This window comes from Mustela nivalis (assembly GCF_964662115.1).
Source record: "Mustela nivalis genome assembly, chromosome: 4".
In the NCBI taxonomy this organism is placed as follows: Eukaryota; Metazoa; Chordata; class Mammalia; order Carnivora; family Mustelidae; genus Mustela; species Mustela nivalis.
The window spans coordinates 42,916,278-42,935,138 of NC_139023.1; the positions used below are offsets into that span (position 1 = coordinate 42,916,278).

The 18,861-nt window shown below is 42.1% G+C and overlaps 1 protein-coding gene across 10 annotated transcripts in view; it reads right to left on the reverse strand.

The window, feature by feature from the left end:
- Positions 1-18,245, reverse strand: part of PCDH7 (protocadherin 7) — a 417,735-nt gene extending 399,490 nt beyond the window's left edge. For 9 of the 10 annotated variants that reach the window (XR_014310935.1, XM_082727735.1, XM_082727734.1 and 6 more), the window contains exon 1: positions 12,447-18,245. Coding sequence is in view for 9 of the 10 variants with exons in the window: in XM_082727735.1 (XP_082583861.1) it covers positions 12,447-15,641 (3,195 nt within the window). In the remaining variant the exon portion in view is untranslated. Of the gene's footprint in view, positions 1-4,744; positions 6,019-12,446 lie in introns of those variants that run through there. The other variant, XM_082727740.1, reaches the window with a different exon arrangement.
- Positions 18,246-18,861: the final 616 nt, after the last annotated feature.

Genomic DNA, 18,861 nt, shown 5'->3' on the forward strand with positions numbered 1-18,861 from the left:
GCCTGTTGATGTAGGTAGACACCTACACCTGGCTGCACCTTACTCAGGGATCAGTATCACTTTGAAGAAATCAATGAGGGCAAGAGAATTGCAGATGCTTCAAACAAGTAGTGGAACAAATTAAAACAAACACTCTCCCAACCCCAAAGGGAGAAAAAAGAAAAAAAAAAAGAAAAAGAAATGAAAAAAAAGTGAAAAAACATTTTAATATAATTGGTAGTGAAAATATGCCAAACGTGTAAAATGCGTCTTAAGCAGGCTTAGAGAAATTCATCGATGACTAGAAATATTATCTTAAATTGTGGTAATGCTTTACAAACCTCCAATTGTTTAACTAACCCCCTCATAAACCCTGTCATGTAATCAGAGCAGCGGTTGTTATGTAAAATGACAGAGGACACTTTCAACAGGCTTCTGGACTCAAAAGGACTTACACAAGGTCACACTGGCCAATCAGTGACAGAACCGGGACAAAAAGGCAGATGTTCAGATTGCCTTATCCAGCTCATTTTCAATTTTGGCAGAGGCCTTTGAGAAGTGAACTACTGAATGGAGGTTAGGAATTACAGGGACTCTCACAGAGAATTCTGGTAGCCTGACTTACTGTCTGTAATCTGTCCTAGAATTCAATTTTTGAGACTTGAATGAAATTAGGACAAGAATCAACTACATGGCAATAATGTGGCCACTTTAAAAAGTTACAGTAGGCGTGCCTGGTTGGCTCAGTGGGTTAAAGCCTCTGCCTTCCTGGGATCAAACCCCACATCAGGCTCTCTGCTCCTCGGAGAGCCTGCTCTCCCCCCCCCCCGCCCCCCCCCCCCCCCCCCCGCCTGCCTCTCTGCCTACTTGTGATCTCCGGCTGTCAAATAAATAAATAAATAAAATCTTTAAAAATAAAAATAAAAATTCCAATAGTCGAATATAATGATATGAAGGAGAAGATGAGTATGCTGCTAAGGAAGGGGCTGTGGGTTTTTCTTTTTTCCTTTTTTTACTTCTTTGTTCCTATCTTTCTCTCAAAAGTATGGGAGCAGAAAGGGAACGGAAACAGAGCCGTTGGACATGATCTTCCAGACTGAAAACAAAATCCAAACCAAACCGAAACACCTGGTCCAAATGGGGGGAAGTGGATGTTTATTACATTTTGACACTAATCTTGCAATCATATCAAGCCATGTATAGTTCTTAGGTTACCAGGGCCTTGGGCCAGAATTCAAGGCCACAAACATTTGCTTTTGTCAGACCTGATTTTTTTTTTTTTTTCTTGATATAATGTCCTTATATCCTGGATGCCTAGCTGGAGTTGGAGAGGCCCGGTGCCTTAACAGAGTTCAAGTCTTTAAAAAACTACTGAAGGCTACTCATCCTACCCCCAAGGCCCTAAGCAGAATCCTCCTTTCTTCAGTACTGTTGATCTTTGTGAGGTACTGACCTAGTTATCTGCTTAAAGCAATTTACACCAGGGTGTGCCAAAGACTAAACCCAACTCCTTCAGAAGTCATTTGCAATTGAAAAGAGGGCTCCTTTGAATCTGGGCTCCTAAGGAGTTTGTTTTTTCTTTTTTTGTTTTTTGTTTTTTGCTTTTTTGCTTTGTTTTTTAATAGAGTTGACACACAATGTTATAATAGTTTCATGTATACAACATAGGGATTCAACACTAAGGAGTTGTAAGACAGTTCTCAGCTCCCACTCCACTGCCCATCACTCCCAAGAGCATATTCTCCCTTCCAGACCTCTTTCCTTAGTAAACGAAGTGATTGTTTCTCTTTACAGATATTCCAGGCTTTCACCTTTCAAAGTGACGCTCACCTTGTGCTTTCAGAATAAAAATGGAAACATACTTTATCGGTGAGCATGTTTCGGTGCAGTGAAAGGATATTATCTGCAAGAACACATAAAGTGATGATATAGACACTCATGCCTATTTTTTCCATAAGGAAAGGGATAAGGATAAAGATAAGAATCTGTGTAAGTTGAGAACAAGGATCAGAACTCTACTGGGTGGCCAGTGCCTCCCTGACTTACTCTGCATATTTGCTTAATAATTTAATTTTATCTTTTTTAAGGGTTTGGTGGTGACAACACCACCAAGGAGGAAGGAGAGTAAATGACAATATTTCTCACTTGTTACTCAAATGAGAGTCATAGCCACACAGGAAAGGCAGGGACTCTAGCCGGGACTCTAGCCAGCACAGCAGGTAGAGTTTTATCATGGAGACATCCAACCAGCAGGGAAAGAAAATATCTATTAGGACATTCAGAGTCTGATATAAAAGTGAACATACCATAGTTCAGTGATCCAATATGAAGAGATCTTCTGTATTTAGCATCAAAGCCCAGGCTCTTTGTTGTTCAACAAATACTTAACGAGTGTCTCCTATGTGCTAGGCACTCACTCTACCAAGCACCGGGAAAACCATGATAGACCAGACAGATTTGGAGGCAGCCCTTGAGAGTTTCATGTATATATCTTACCTACCTTGCCTATTTTTGCACTGTCCTATCTAGGAAGAGACTTGTTTTAACCATCCTTTTAATTACACGCCAAAGCCTTACACTGTGTATTAACAATTCAACAAATTAATATAAACTCTACAAAAGGGATGAAAACACTCACGACACACACATCCAAGAAAAGTGCTTTGCAAAGTTATAGATTGAAAATTATTCCCAGAAACATATTTCAAACTGTGGATTTACTTCTTAAGGGCCTTGGTTTTTCTAGAGATAGCCTCAAAAATACAGTTAGGTTTAAAGTGACTTACCCAATTCTTAAGGTGTTTGTTTGAAATCACATATGCGGTTGTTTATAAATCCAGTTAATTAGATCTGCACATTATACCTACAGCGTTTTTGTTTGTTTGTTTTGTTTTTTGGTAGTTTTAAGTGCAGTTTGTGACTGCAAAAAGTTTGACAACCTGGGGCACGTTCTAAGGAGTTCTTCAGAGGTGATTTTACCCAGATAAATCAGAAAACAGACTATATTCAAAAGCACAGATTTCACAACTTTCCCCAAGTGTTTGCAGTACACTTGAATTCCGACCTGATATTTCTTCAAAGACTTTATAAAGTTCTTAAGGTAGTTCCACCAGTCAGTCACAAATAAATTTTTCCTTATTTTAGTTTCCTCACTTCAGAAATAACAACGATGTTTTTCCTCACAGATTGTTCCGAGGAGCAAATGAGCAAACATAGTGTTTGATGCTTTGAAACTTAAGAAGCATGATGCAAATATAATCTATCATCTTCTACTCCATAATCTTTTTTATAATAGATTGATTCCATGAGGACAGAGACTCTATCTTATTATTTTTTGCATACTCAGTACCAGTGCCAATATTAGATGTGTTAAAAGTGATTAAACCAGTCTCTAACATTCTCATTTTCTTCTTTAGATTTTGTGATGGAAAATAAAATACTAACTTATCATTTAAAACAAAATATTCCAATACTAAAATTTACAGCCTATCAGGTGGAATGTTCTGAATCTGTCTCCATCTGTCCACAGGCACCTCTCTATGTGGTAAATTCCAGTAATCACAAAGGAGATTGATCAAGAGACCTGAGGTAGATGACGACTGGGGGCAAGAAAAGTGGAGAAAGGAAGTCTGTGCAAAATAGGAACCAATGGTGACATGTTCAGAGATAAAACACACACATATACACACAGAGAAATGGTAATAGGCTTCTAAAAGCTTTTGCTGTTGATGAATACTTCTGTAATAGTATGTTGTTGATGACTCTGATTCAGCTACCTAGTACACGAAAATCTTTGGGAGTGTTATTTTTTTTTGGTTGCAATTTATTATGTTTTTCCAATAATAGCCATAGTTTCCCACTCCAAACAAACTGCAGTGGTGGTTCTGAACACTTTTCAACTGTTTCCATAACAAAACACATTTTTTCCATGGCAACCAAGAGTAGGAACACACATACACAACTGAAATAGGGATTGCACATGACAACATTTACTCTCGCTCTACAGGTGATATAGTTGGAATGGTTGTGTTTTATTTCATATCTTTCTGATTGTGGTAGAAATGCACTAAATCAATCCATGCCTCAATAATGTGCTGCGACCCAAGTTTTCAAAAGGCTGCCTTAGAATTTTCTTTGTGAAAGTATTTATGTATATCCTCTCTATGTAGTTGCAGTTAGATTATCCTAAAATTCTGGACCTTTTTCCTGTATAATTTGTTTTTTAATTGATATGATTTGTTACAGGATTTATACTTGAAGTATACCTAAGGAAGTTTACTACTTTTGATGAGGAAACATGACATTTTCAAGAAGCAGAAAGTGGTAAGGGTTTTTTCACCAGCTTCTTAGACTGGTCCTTGTGCTTAAAACAAATTGAGAAGTTGAGGATAATTAGGTTTTATTCAGGAATTTCACTACGGTTTCAATAATATTTCTGAAAATGTCATTTGTTTTTGTAAAATTAAACACCTAATAGAATAAAAACCTTGAAATATATACATTAGGGAATTGCATGGGTTAAAGTACACTTCCTATCACTCCACATTTTAGTATTTTTCCAATATTTATTTATCATCATTATTTTTTAGAGAGAGACAGAGAGCGTGTGCGTGTGTGTGTGTGTGTGTGTGGTGGGGAGAGGTAGGGGAAGGGAGCCCAACATGGGACTCTACCTCAGGACCCTGAGATCTGAGCTGAGCTGAAATCAAGATTTGGACGCTAAACTAACTGAGTGACCCAGGTGCCCCAGTATTCTTCAAGTATTTATTTATTTTTATTAGAGGGCTTTTATATTGACAATAGTTCACACACACACAAAATTCCAAGAATCTGGCATTCTTAGTATTTCAAAACTTGTGGAAAACTTTGTAGGGCAGATGATGTGGTAAATGTATTAGAATTTGATCAAACTTTACACACGAAACACTTATTTTTAGGCACGAATACACATACAACAAACACACATAAATATATAAACATTAGAGAATTAGAGGGACCACCCAATGGAATCCCTAACTTACCCAGATTATTACTTACAGAACTAAAATTCAGCCACTCTCTCTCTCTACCATATCTAAATTCTGAATTCTCGGAAGCAGCCTGAAGTTATGTTATCTGACATCAAATAGAATAGCCTTCAGATAAATGTACCACAAAAGCAGGAAGCCACAAATTCCTTCTGAACGTGACTACAGTGACTTTCGTAAATCTAAGTAAAAATTCCAAATTTTCTTAAGGAATTTAACAACAACAAAAACTTAAAAATTCTATAGATAGTACAGATTCTTTGGTCAGTATTTCAAGATTAAGGATAAACCAGTCCATTGGCAGTAACTACTTAATACAAAATTAATCTCTCAAATTTGTTTTATAAACAATTTTTTTTTAATAAATCTTGCTCAAAGTCCTTGCATATAGATGTGTAGGAGCACACACAAATAAACACAGTGACATTTAGAAATACACACACAGGATGAACAAGAGACACTATCTTTTACTCTAACACACTATCTCACTGGCCTGGAAAAGATTGTGATTCTAAAGCCATTTAAAAATATTGATCAACTTGGAATTTTATCAAACATCACTATTTAAGCTATTACAGACAAAGACTCAATAGACTTAATTTTCCTGGGTCCACAGAAAGCTAGAATCTCAAAAGTATTGCTGGAATGTGTCTTGGGACCTTTTTATTTTTTTTTAAATTTCTGCTAACCACCTCTTTGATAATGGAATTCCTGGTGACTTAGACATCCATTGGTAGCACATTTCTTTATTAATACTGCTTCTTTTATAAGTTTATTTATTTCAATAGTATTCTTCCTTAAATGAGGGGGAGGAAAAAAAAAAAAGAAAAAAAATAAAACCTTGAAAATCAAATGCACAAGTGAAACAAGCAGTGATTGGCTGACACCCCACGGCCAAGGGCAGGCTCCAGCAGGTTTCGGAGTAGCAAGGTCATCAGAGTATGGTGCATAATGGAGCATCATATTAGAGTGGAATTCAGCCAAACACAGTAATGTATGGATGTAGACGCATCTGAAAGAAGGAAAATAAAGATTTATGCAGGTAAAAAAAAAAAAAGTGTGATGAATAATTTTTCCCCAGTATCTTCTACCCAATCAGAATGCTGTGGTAGAGGTTTTGGTGCAGAGATTTTTTTATTTACTAATTACCTGTTTTTAAATAATAAAAATGCCCAGGGTGGGTAAAGTTAACTCATCAGATGAATCCTACTCGGAAGCTTTATTAGTTTTTTTTTTGTTTGTACACAGCATTAGAGTTCAATATAAACATCACCAAATTCCTGAAAATAAACTTTTATTCCGCCTTTAAAACATTAATTCACCAGAAGTGATAATTAAGATTAGTTTTAGTGGTTTCAGCTCAATTCTTCTTGGAATGTGATTTCTCCCACAACACTAATGCTAAATAAAGCCTGTGTAATGTTCTGAAACGGAGTCCCTGCTTTAGAAAAGATTCTAAAGGCTTTTAAAATAAATAAGAGAGAAAAGTAGAGCTGACTCAAGATCTATATGAACAGATCTTATTATTTCTATGGAGTCGCAGTAAATAAATGGATGGGGAGCCTTGCTATAGTCCAGAAATTGCTTATATACAGCTTAAACATAAAGCTCTAAATAATTATTATACTAAATTTCCAACATAACCTCTACCACTCTCCTCTCTCAGGAAAAGATATGGTGGCAAAATATCTAATAGCGTTGGTGACAATTGTGAAGCAATGGTTATCACAGTATATTCAGTTTTTAAAACAGTTCAAATTTTATTTGTGAAATTAATAAAGTCCATCATTAGCATTTTATCACTATATAAATTTAAACGTGATACATTAGATTGGTTAACTGCCTAACAAAAGAGGCAATCCAACTGAAAAATTTAAAAATGTCACATTCTTTTAAAATTTGCTAGAAAACAAAATTAGGGAAAAGTTAGTTCACAACTGTGTGTTAAGGGCACTATGAAGGTAGAGCACAACGGCAAAGTTGGCAAAATGCAAAGGAGCAGAGAAGCCAGACAAAATCATCCATATTGATGAAAAAGGTAAAAGATTATTCTGATTAGAATTCGTATAAGCTTTCTATACATACAGCATAGAAAGCTTCTATTAATTTCTATTAAGATTATGTTTTTATTGAGGATATACTAATCCCAGATAGAAGCTTACATCCTATTGTCATGGTTCTGTTAAAATTAAAAATTCTGTCAATTAACCTGTTGCATATATGTTTTAAACTATGTTAAGTTACTTCAATGAGTGTAATCAATTGTTATTCTACATAGGGAAAAAGAACCATTAATTTCCTTTGAATAGCTATAAAATTTGAATTATAATTTCTCCAATAACTTACAGATTAAAAACTAGAGCCTAGGGGCGCCTGGGTGGCTCAGTGGGTTAAAGCCTCTGCCTTTAGCTCGGGTCATGGTCTCAGGGTCCTGGGATCGAGTCCCATATCGGGCTCTCTGCTCAGCGGGAGCCTGCTTCCTCCTCTCTCTCTCTCTGCCTGCATCTCTGCCTACTTGTGATCTCTGTCAAATAAATAAATAAAATATTAAAAAAAAAAAACTAGAGCCTAAAGCAGAATTACATCCTATTGTAAAAAATTCAGTCTTTCTAATCAAATATACAGTTATACATACACAGGTAAATCTCAGCAGATTTCTTTCTCTATTGAAATATATATAGTGAAAGTTATGTGACTTCAATTTTATTCATAGAGATAAAAAACAGAACCAGAACACTGGCCTCTGCATTCCATGACTTGTATCCACATTGTATCCTCAATAATCTTGTGATCTTAGCCAAATTATTTTATCATAAAGGCTTCAACTTCTTAAGTTTCATTGCATCAGTCAAGGAACCAGCAGAAAACCAAATTCACACCTCAATGGTACAGAGAGAGAAAGGCCTCAGTCTCTCTTCATATAAAATGAGGGAACTGGTTTGGATGATATCTTTTAATTAAAAAATGTGATGACTCCAGTGATTTTTAGATACAAACACTAAATGGTTGATTATATTTTCTTTCAGTTTTGTATATGTTTAAAGTTCAAATATGTTCTGTTTATTAATGTATGAATATCACAATGAAATAAAAGTCCAATGGTGCCATACTTAGTTTATATGAATATATCTGTATGTGTTTGTGTGTGCGGAGAGACAGAGAAAGAAAAAGAAATAACAGGTGTACATTTTCCCACATTTATAAGGTATGTAATTACTCCAAAATAGAAGATAACAGGAAAGAATGATTTTGCTATATTTATCCAGCTGCATGATTTACTTAAAATCTATAAATTGACTTTGTGGTCTCATGTCTAAGTTATTAATTGACTTGGGATAAGTTTGAGATAAGTTTCAGATTGTCATACCTGACATAAAAATTTATAAATGCAAGGTAGATCAGATCAGTGGATGACCCTTTCCTTATTCATAGACATCCAGAGATCTAGGTAATGTTGCTTTAGTAGATATCTCCTGACGAAAAACATAACCTTTCATCAGTTATTAGCCACTCGTCTATTACATCAGGCCAAATGTAACAGAAATTTCATCATATGCAGATGCCCTGTACCTCCTGAAAGCATTTCTGGTTGTACACAGAAGAATCATATTGTAGAAATTATGCTTATCGAAATGAGACTAGAAGCTATGGTTGGCATCACTCTGCAGATGCGTTCCTACTATAATATGTATGATGTAATGTGCATACACGAACAAACTGATATTTAGTTTTTTCAGTGCTGAAAACTCTAATAGATGATGGCAAGTCATCCATTTGCTTCCAGACTGGAAGTAACTTAAGAAATAATTTCTGCCGTATTTTTTTACTAAGTATACAATGAATATATTGAACACAGTTTGAGCACTTAAAGAGAATATTATTCAGACTCCATTTTGCAGTTCCAAAGGCAAGGGAAACTATCACTGGATTTAATATGAATTTTTCTTGAGCATTTCTGCATCAGCTACAAATGGATTTTTAAATTAATGTTTATTCAGGCTGTATCTTCCTTACTCTTGCCAAAAGTAAAGTACTTTACTTTCCATTTACTAAATATAATAAAATTTTTACTTGCCAGTGCGTTATCTAAATAAGAGCATAGCATGAATAAACTCAACAGGACCCAAAAATAATAAACAAAGTAGTGACTATACTTTCATATGTTTACTAATCTTCTGGAATTATACTATTCTTTAAGAAAATTGAAAAAATATTTAACACATAATACGACTCTGAAGATTATAAAATAAGTAGAAAAATAGAATGCCTTTGCTTTTATTTTATAAGTCAAAAGCACAATTGTATTTCCAAGTCACAAAACTTGAACAACCACTAAAACCAGGTTTACCAAGCAAAGGAAAGGTGGACACTTAATCTCAATAATGCTGTCAATGATCCACATTAGGCTCAACTAGACACATTATTTAGTTGAGAGCAAAGGCTATTGTTTTAACTGCAAAGGTCTGAACTATGGAAACCTGGGCTACATCATCAGTTTTGCTAAGGTGTGATTTTCAGAAAGAAAGAAAAAAAAATACAGCAACTCTGCAACACATATCTTTTAGATTCTGCTAAAGAGTAACTACAGAAGCTTGATTTAAAAATTTCTAGACCCAGTGAAAACAAGCCAAAATGGGGGGGAGGGGCATTATTTACAAACTTGCTTCCATAAAGCTGTTTAACTTATTACAATATAACCATTACCAGGATTTAAAAGCAACACTTTGAAATGTCTAATTATCATGAAGAGGAAAACACTGTAAACAAATACCCTATCCACTATATCACAGGTAAAGAACTATGTTAAAGCAATTCAAGAGAATTATAAATACAATGAAGACTTTATGTCAGATGAAATCTTTGATTTTTAATTAATCCCTATCATAAGGAATTAAAATATGGCATCCCTCAGGGTTTTTCTTAGATAAATTCAATATCAAAGGGGAGAATTATAACAAAACCTGTGTTCTTTATTTTATTTTATATCAAATTTAAACACAGAAAATACATTTTGGCAGTTGTTTTTAGGTACAGCTAATATCTTTTAAAAAATAAAAATGGAAAATCATCTATTTATGGTACAAACAAAAATCAGAACAAAAAAGATCCTGTTTACTGTGTCAGATGTCTAAACAGAATGTAACTTTGTAAATGGATCCCTTGTCCCCTGACAGCAATATTGAAGAGATGAAGAGTATCAATTACTATTACTAATTACATTAAGGGGGATGTATTTCATTCTCTTTTATTTCATTTTGTTTCAGCTATTTATTATGGTAAAAACTTTACACATCTTTTGAATACCTAACAACATAGAAGTTTTCCAGTCACTTTTGGCAAACTGCATGATTTATACCAATGGCTTTGCAGGTTTTCTATTTTGGTATACAGACTTCTTTGCTCTGTTAAGAGTCTCTAACACCATACATTAGTTTATTTATAAGCATATCACTTTGCCTTTTAAATAGGATGCCACAGCAGTCTTGGTATTGGCTGTCTTAAATATTCAAGAATATAGAGCCAAACTCATTTGATGAGGCAAATAAAGCTTAAGTGACAGCACAGAACACATGAATGGGTTGTATAAAATATCTATAAATCTGCCACCTGCTATGTCCATTTCGAAGTTGAAGATTGTGCAATTTAAAATGTAAATGCCTTTCAGCCATGGGACAAAACATCCCATTAAGATGACAGTGAAGAAGTAAACATTCTGAAGAAAGATGTTTTCATATACTTTTTGCACTACATGTTATCATTTTCCAAGGAAATTTCTATAGACCTTAATTTATCTGTGGGTGTTCCTAAACCATCTTAGAAAAGTAGTATTATTTTACCTGGACATGTCCTTATTTACAAAATGGATAGAAGTACCAAAAACAGAACAAAAGTCTTCTTCTTCTAACTCCAGGTAAAGCAATAGCACAATAAATATAACCTTCCACTTAGTAAATTGCAGGTTAAAATAAATAAGTAACTCAGGCTCACAAGCATCACATATTTTCAAAAGCCATTTAATGTAATGAAGTTCAAGCCTATATTTTCTTGGATTGCTGTGGTAATTGGATATAAAATCATGTGAAGTCTGTTTCTCCTTAACCAAATAGCTGCAGTAAAGTACTATAAGTAGCAAATATTTCTTTAGGAAATTGATTTTTAAAACTATGAAAGCAGTAAGGAATTAATATCTCTTTTCTATGTCTTTAATGAGCCCATCAATAACATCTTTAATGACACTATAAAGCAAGTTTTTCTTTGGCCTTAATTCTTCCCACATTGCACATTCCACATGCAAAGCATATTTAATAGAAAAACTATTATTTGATATTATTTGTCAATCATAGATGTGTTTTTCGAGATGAGCTCTTGTGATAAGAAATATGTGGCATTTTATTAGTGGGGCTACTACAGCATTAGACACAGCAGTTTCCAAAAGGTTTTACTTGCCGAATGTCAGACCTTGGTGGGTGTAAAAAGTAAACTTTGGGAGCATTACATATATCACAAAAGCAAAACTTACAAAAATAAATTTTCTGTTTTCTGAAGTTACCTCAAAATATGTTTTTTTAAAACTCCATATCTCACTGAAAAACAACAGTATTGAATATTCCATATAAACATAATAATGTCAGGATATCACAAGGCAGACCAAAATTTTCTTTTACACAGTGCATCAAACAAGAACATTTCTGTTGTTCAGCTTAAATAATAAATGGATCATGCACTTTACTTTTGCTTATAAACTTTTAATACCAAATACGAAGAATGCAAGTGCTAACTTCATAGCTTCCCAGAAGTCTAGTTGTTACAGACACTGAAGTATTTAAAATGCAGTTTTGCATGATATTTGTGTATCATTAAATGTTTTTAAATCAACATTTTTGTCAACGTAATCAGTATTTAAGTATCTCAGTCTTGCTACTATATTTGCATGAACCAGCCTCCATGATCTGTACAATCCTACATAATACATAACACAGATAAAACTTTTATAGTGTTCAATTTGCATAGGCACCAGTAGTAACTTTAGAAGTCCCCCCCCCCCCCGGGATGTAATTATACACTGAGTAGCCACAAAACAAAATAATTTCAGGTTAAAGCTAACCACCCAAACCATATATACATATTTATCCTGAAAATAGAAAATGTAGGATGAATTAGTACTGTCAAGGATAAAGAGATGTACAAAACACTGCCTACTTTGAATACATTCTTAGATAGCTTAGTAAATGCTGGTTTGGTAAGTTGCAAAATACAAGGGGGCATCTCGTGCAGATGGCCTGTGGTCAATTAATGATCTATGAATTCACATTAATTCACTGCTATTAAATTTTTTAAATAATAGCTTTAAAAGAGAAAACAAAACTTCACAGAAGATGTTCTGTCTCAGATTTATTAGCCTTCTGTGGGATATTTAGATATATTTGGAACACATCTTACCTGTTTGCTGTACTTGTTATTGGTTTGACAGCTGTATTCAGAGCAGTGATCTGATCCAATTGAAATGTTGTCTCCTGCTCCCACAAAGGTGTTGGCTGGTGGTAGATCTTGTACGGCCTGGTGTTTTTTTCCTGCAGTTGGTGACTGGGGGTGAAGCTGGACAGTAGGCAATGGAGAGCTAGATTTGTAATGCCTGGCCAGGTCAGGACTGCCAGGCCCCCCATTAACAGATCGGTATCGCCCCATGCTTGGGCTATCTGACAGCTTCTCATTGACACTATCATACCTCTGTCCATTTGGTTTAGAAGCTTCTACAGTGACAATGCTGCTGTAGAGAGGCTGCTTAGATTTTTTGTTTTTCTTGTCCTTTTTAGGCTTTTTAGATTTGTCGTGCTGCTGGGGTGTAAAAAAGTCTTCGTGATCCTTTTTGCCAGCTTCATAGCCATTTTTATTTTTGGACCGGCAGTACCTTGCCATCACTACAATTAAAATGATTAGAATCACTGTCATAATTCCAGCAACCACCCCAATGACAATACTGAGTCTCTGCTTGCTAATTTCGTAACTTGGGTCACCAGCTATATCCTGGGTGAGTGGGGTGTGCAAACTTCTGGCTATCTGGGAGTCAATCACAGTTGCATTAGAAACACTTTCATTGACAAACACATGCACCAGAGTCGTGGTGGACTGGGAAGGCTGCCCACTATCATTCACTTGCACAACCAACCTGTGCAAGCCATAATGCTTTTGGGTGAGTTTTCCCACTAAGGAAACCACACCACTGGTGGAATCAATCTCAAACAGCTTGAAGGGATTCCCTCCCACAATGCTGTAGTTAAGGTCTGCATTGATGCCATCGTCACTGTCTGTTGCCAACACTGTAGCTACTACTGTCCTGACATTACTCGAAGGTGGCAGTAAAGTGTAGGAAATGTTTCTGGGAAGGGTCACGGTGGGAGCATTGTCATTCTCATCCATCACAAAGAGAGAGACTGTGGCTGTGGCGGATCTGGGAGGATCTCCCCCATCCACAGCCTTGACTCTGAATGTGTATGTGGTCTGATGTTCCCGGTCAAAAGACATTGTGGAGTAAATGGTCCCCGTGTCATTCTCAATGGAAAAAATGTTACTGTTTTCTTCGATGTAGAGGCTCATCTCCGCATTGCGCCCCTTGTCAGCATCCATCACCGTGACCATCCCCACAGGGCTGTTGGGCTGCAAGTTTTCTTTCACATAAAAGGTAAAGACGTCCTGCATAAACTTAGGGTCATTGTCATTCTTGTCAGCCACCTGCACAATCACCGTGGTGCTGCCCTGCAGCACTGGGATGCCTTTGTCTTTGGCGTTAACTTTAAACTCATACCTGTCTGTCTGCTCTCGGTCCAGCACCGTATTGACAAGGATGTCCCCAGAATCAGGATCGATGGCAAAGATCCCCATAACGGAAGAATCCAGAGAGTAGGCAATCTCTGCATTTTTCCCACTGTCGGCGTCTGTCGCCAGCACCGTGGCCACCCTCTCTCCAGGGATGTTATTCTCGGGAAAGTACACCTCCACCACCGACTGGCCAAAGACGGGCGGGTTGTCATTGGTGTCTCCTACCTTGACAACCAGGGAGTTGTTGCTGGAGAGGCTGGGGCTGCCCGAGTCCACCGCCACTATGACCACGTTGAATTCCCGGGTGGTCTCATAGTCCAAAGGGGCCGAGGTGTGCAGAAAGTACTTTTTCTTGTTCTGGTCGCCCTCTGTGTCGCTGGCCGGCTTGAGCTGGAAGGGCACATCACCCACCACGGTGCAGGTGACTACCCCGTTCTCGCCTTGGTCTCGGTCGGACACCTGTACCAGAGCAATGGGGGTGTCGACCAGAACATCTTCGGCCACGTTGGCCACCCCGTCCTTGAGTGGGATACGCCCGATCTTGCGGATTTCAATGGACGGCACATTGTCGTTCTCGTCCTTGATGTTAAGGACCACCGTGGCCTTGTCGGTCTTGGGGGGCTGCCCGCGGTCGCGGGCCATGACCGTGAAGCGCAGCTGGTTCACCTCCTCGCGGTCGATGCGGTGCAGGACACTGAGCCAGCCGGACGTCTCGTCCAGTCGCAGCAGCCGCCGCACGGATTCGGTAGCCGCTCCGAACACATACTCGATCTGTCCGTTGACCCCCACGTCCAGGTCCGCGGCACGCAGCTGCAGGATGGGAGTCCCTGGGGCGCTATTCTCGGCTAGGTCAGCTTCATACACACTCTTCTCGAAGCGGGGGCTGTTGTCGTTCACGTCGGTGATGAGCACCCTTAGGATGGCCTGAGAGGAGCGAGGAGGGTCGCCACCGTCGCGCACCCGCAGGGTCAGCTCGTAGGAATCGCGTTGTTCCCGGTCCAGCGCCCCCTTCACAATCAGCTGTGGCTGCTTCTCGCCATCCGGGGTGTCGGCCACCTGCAGTTCGAACACGCTGCTACGGCCACCGGGGTTGGTCCCGCCGCCGCCCTCTGGTGCGTCCGGCCGCCTCTTGGAGCCGCCCGGGCCGCCGCCGCTCGCGCCGTTCCCGCCGCCCCCGGGGTAGGGGGCGCTGTCGGCAGGCCCAGAGCGCCGGCCCTCGCCGCCGCCGCCGCTGCCGCCGCCGCCGCCGCCACCGCCCCCGGGCTCCTGGAGCAGCTCGTAGCGCTCGATGCCGTTGCGGCCGAAGTCACGGTCCGTGGCGGTGGGTAGCAGGTAGAGAGTGCCCACCGGTCGGTTCTCCTCCACCGTGAGCGTGAGCACGGGTGACGGGAAGGTGGGCGTGTTGTCGTTGATATCGAGTACGATGACCCGACCCTCGAACAGGTCCACCCAGCTCTGCGAGGGCCCGATGACCGACACTTCGAAGTCCAGAAAGCACTCGTTCTCGTCGAAGATCATCTGACACTGGGGCAGCTTCTCGCGGTCGATGCGCCGCTCGCTCGTGCTCAGCTCGCCGGTGAGGTTGTCGATCTTTAGGTACTCCGAGCCCGACTCGAGGCTGAAAGTCACCTCACCCGAACCCGTCACGATGCCCAAGTCCGAGGCGACGTTGCCGATGCGGACGTCCGCTGGGCCCTCCTCAGCCAGTCGATATCGGAGGAGTTGCTTGGCGGCCGCCAGGCTGAGCGAGAGCGGCAAGAGGAGACAGCAACCCAGGCACCAGCCGCGCGCCCACCCCGCGGTCCGCATCCTCAGCATCTTCTCCTGCTGCTGCTGCTACTGCTCCTTCTAATCACAGCCCCCTCGGCGCCCCCCTCCTCCGGGGCCGGCCGCCTGCCCTCCTCCCAGTCCTCTTCTCTCTCCGGGAAAGGAGGAAGCGAGAGGAGGGAGGGGGCAAGAGCACCGTGCGGAGTCGGCCAGGGGGACCGGCGATAGATCCTTCTTCTTTTTTTTTTTTTTCCTTCTGCTTCTTCCGAAAGTTATTGTTTCATAATTCATGCAATGGGTGCTAATCGCCCGCTCGTCGGCCGCCGTTCAGTCGCAGTACTCACAGTTCACGGGACACTGCGCGCCGCGGGCTCGGCGCCCCCCCCAGAGTCATCCCCGCAGCGGGCGGAGGATCCCGGGCTCCGGTTCCCGCTCTGTCGGATGGGGCCGGAACCGCTCCGGCAGGCGGGTGGTGGAGCCGGGAAGCGGCGGGGAACAAGCCTGCAGCCTCCCCCGCCTGCCAACCCTGTTCGTCTTTGCTGCTACTCGAGTTGCGTCCAATTCACGTTCCAGCCACTCACTCCAGACCCAGCTTCTGCTCCGGCTGCCCAGGCAAACGTGAGTTGCTTCCTGCACGAGGCGCCGGGGCCAGCAACAAGCCAGTCTGAACTCTGACTCCGCTCTGGCAGCGGGGGAGCCAGTCAACAGATCGAGAATGAAAAATCCCTGGCAGGTCGCTTCGGGCACCGTGCAGTGGAGACCACTCGCGTCACACAGCGGTCCGCGTCCGGGTCCCCCCCGCGCGCCCAAGAGCAGCCCGAGCCATCTTCAGAGACGCCCAGAGTCAGTCTCTTCTCACCCCCAAGAGCTCGGGTTTCTCTTTTTTTCTTAACAACTCTGCGCAAGGTCATTAGTCACGAAGCCGCCGCCTGAAACCGCAGCAGCCGTTCGCCCGCGGGGGCGAAGGCTGAGCAGTGCGCACCGCGCGGTGCCCAAGTTTGGGTTCGCAGCCGCAGAGTCCGTGCCTTTCCTCACCTGCATTCGGCCCGCAATTCGGAGCACTGGGATCTGCAGCGCTGTGCGCGATTCAGGGAGGAGATTGCAGCCTCTCTCTCTCTCCCCGCTCTCTCTCGATCCCTCCCCTCCCTCCCTCTCTCTCCTCCCTCCTCCTCCACTCTCCTCCCTCCTCTCCGTTCCCCTTTCCCCTTCTCCCACTCTCTCTCTTGCACGCTCCCTCTCTTTCCTCCCAGTCCCAACGCTGGCAACTCGGGCTGAACTTGATCCCTTTGCAGTTCAAAGGTGAGCAAACCAAGCTCGGTGCTCAGGCGACGATGGCCTGGCGAAAGCCCCCGGCCGGGCTCCCCCAATGGCAATTAACAAAGATGCCCAATTCTGTCCGGATTTCCGAAGAAAAGCCAAAGGCACTGGGGAGGGGGTGAGCGGGAGGTGGAGTCAGAGACGCTGCCAAGTAGCTTAAAAAAAAAAAAAAGAAAAAAAAGAAAAGAAAGAAAGAAAGAAAAGAAAAGAAAAAGAAAACGAAAAAGAAAAAAAAAAATCCAGTTTGCCAAGGGGAGAAAAAGTGCCAGTCGGTTGTTGCTTCGGAAGTGCCCTGGCACGGCGGGTGAATTCCGCAGTTGTCTCGTCCCTTTTCGCGTCTGGGAGAGTCTGGTGCGGGCGCGCTCGCCGCCCCTTGGACTGCCAAAGCTCGAAGACACTGAATGGCAAATAGGAAGCTCCCGCTCGCCAGCCGCGAGCCGGAAACCCGCAAGTTTGCCCAAAGTGGTGGCTGCTTCTGGGAGCTCGCAGGCTGATCAAGCTTGTCCCTGAAGCGGCTGCTGCTGCTGCGGCGGCGGCGGCGGCGGTAGCAGCCCAGCCACCGAAACTACACACTCGCGGAAAGGGAGGGACGCGGGTTGAGGTGAGAAAGGCAGACAGGAGTACTAACCAGCCGCCCCACTCCGGAAAGCCCAGCTTCAGCTCCGGGGGCCACTCCTTGTGCGCACTATCCAGCCAGCCCCGTCCCCTTTAAGCCAAAGCTTTTCCCCCCTCTTTCCAGTGAGTGCATCCACTGTCTTCCTGGGAGACTTGCTTTCCCTCCCTGGGGCTGGTAAATTTCCTCCTCTCCCTTACTAATGCCTAGTGCGTGTGTGAGAGCACTGGAGCGGGTGTCAGGAAAGGTTTCTTTCTTTTTTTTCCTCCCCCTTCTCAGACGATGCCCATCCCCTCCCCCCCTCCACCAGTGTCTCTGTTTCGCGATTTAGCATCTTGGTTAGGGCATGGTTAACGGTGGCTTGGGGGATCCCGCGTGCGCCCAGGGAGCCACGTTGGTGTTCTGAGAAACCATGATGGGCTGCAGTGGTTAAGTGAGGACATCAAACTCCAGAGAGAGCCAGAGAAGGATCCTTTTTTGGGATTGCAGACTTCGGAGGGTTGGGGTTGGGGGTTTGGGGTGGTGCCTGTCTTTGTTTAAATGCTTGGCATTCCTGTCATCGTGCTTGCTTAGGGGGTAGACCGTGTGTGTGTGCGCGCGCCTGGGGAATAAACACATGTTGGAAGCCTCGGTGTTATTTTCTGAGCAGAAATCTGCAGCCTTTAGTAACTGGCAAAGTGTAGCGTCACCTATCTGGATAAAAGGGAAATAAACTTTAATGGCAACTTTGTGTACCGAAGTGTCCCTAGTTCCGTTTCTCTCCTTCTTTTGACTTTGTGCCACTCGATCGTACATGGTATTCCCCCACGCGAGGCTTCCCGGTTTTCAATCACAGCCACTGCAGTCCGCCTCATCAGATCTCAATTCTCCTTGTGTTTCTTAAACTGTTGCCATTTGCTCTTCATTTATTTCAGCGGCTAAGGGGACCCGTCAGGATTAAGGGGGCTGAGGCAGGCAGGAGATATTTGGGGACAATCTTACCATCTCAAAAGAGCAAAGAGGCTGCTGCTGGGATTTGGTTGGTCCTCGCCTCGTCTGCCCAATGTATAGGCATCGAAAGGCCTCCTCTTAAAGGAAAATTTAAGATGAAAAGAGGAAAAAAAGAAAAACCAGTCCAGAGCGGGTACTCTCCCTTTACGAGACCTGTGTGAGCAGGCAAAATGACTAAAAACAAACACTAATAAAGTCTAGGAGCAGATGTAGCGCGCGGTTGTTTGGGCGGGCGCAGCCAGCAGGATTGGGGGAGACACGGCTGAGATTTCCAAGGTCTCCCTATAGGGGATCCTGGAGGGGCGGGGGATGAAAGTGTCAGGGAGCTGGCGAGTATTTTTCAGTCTGCTA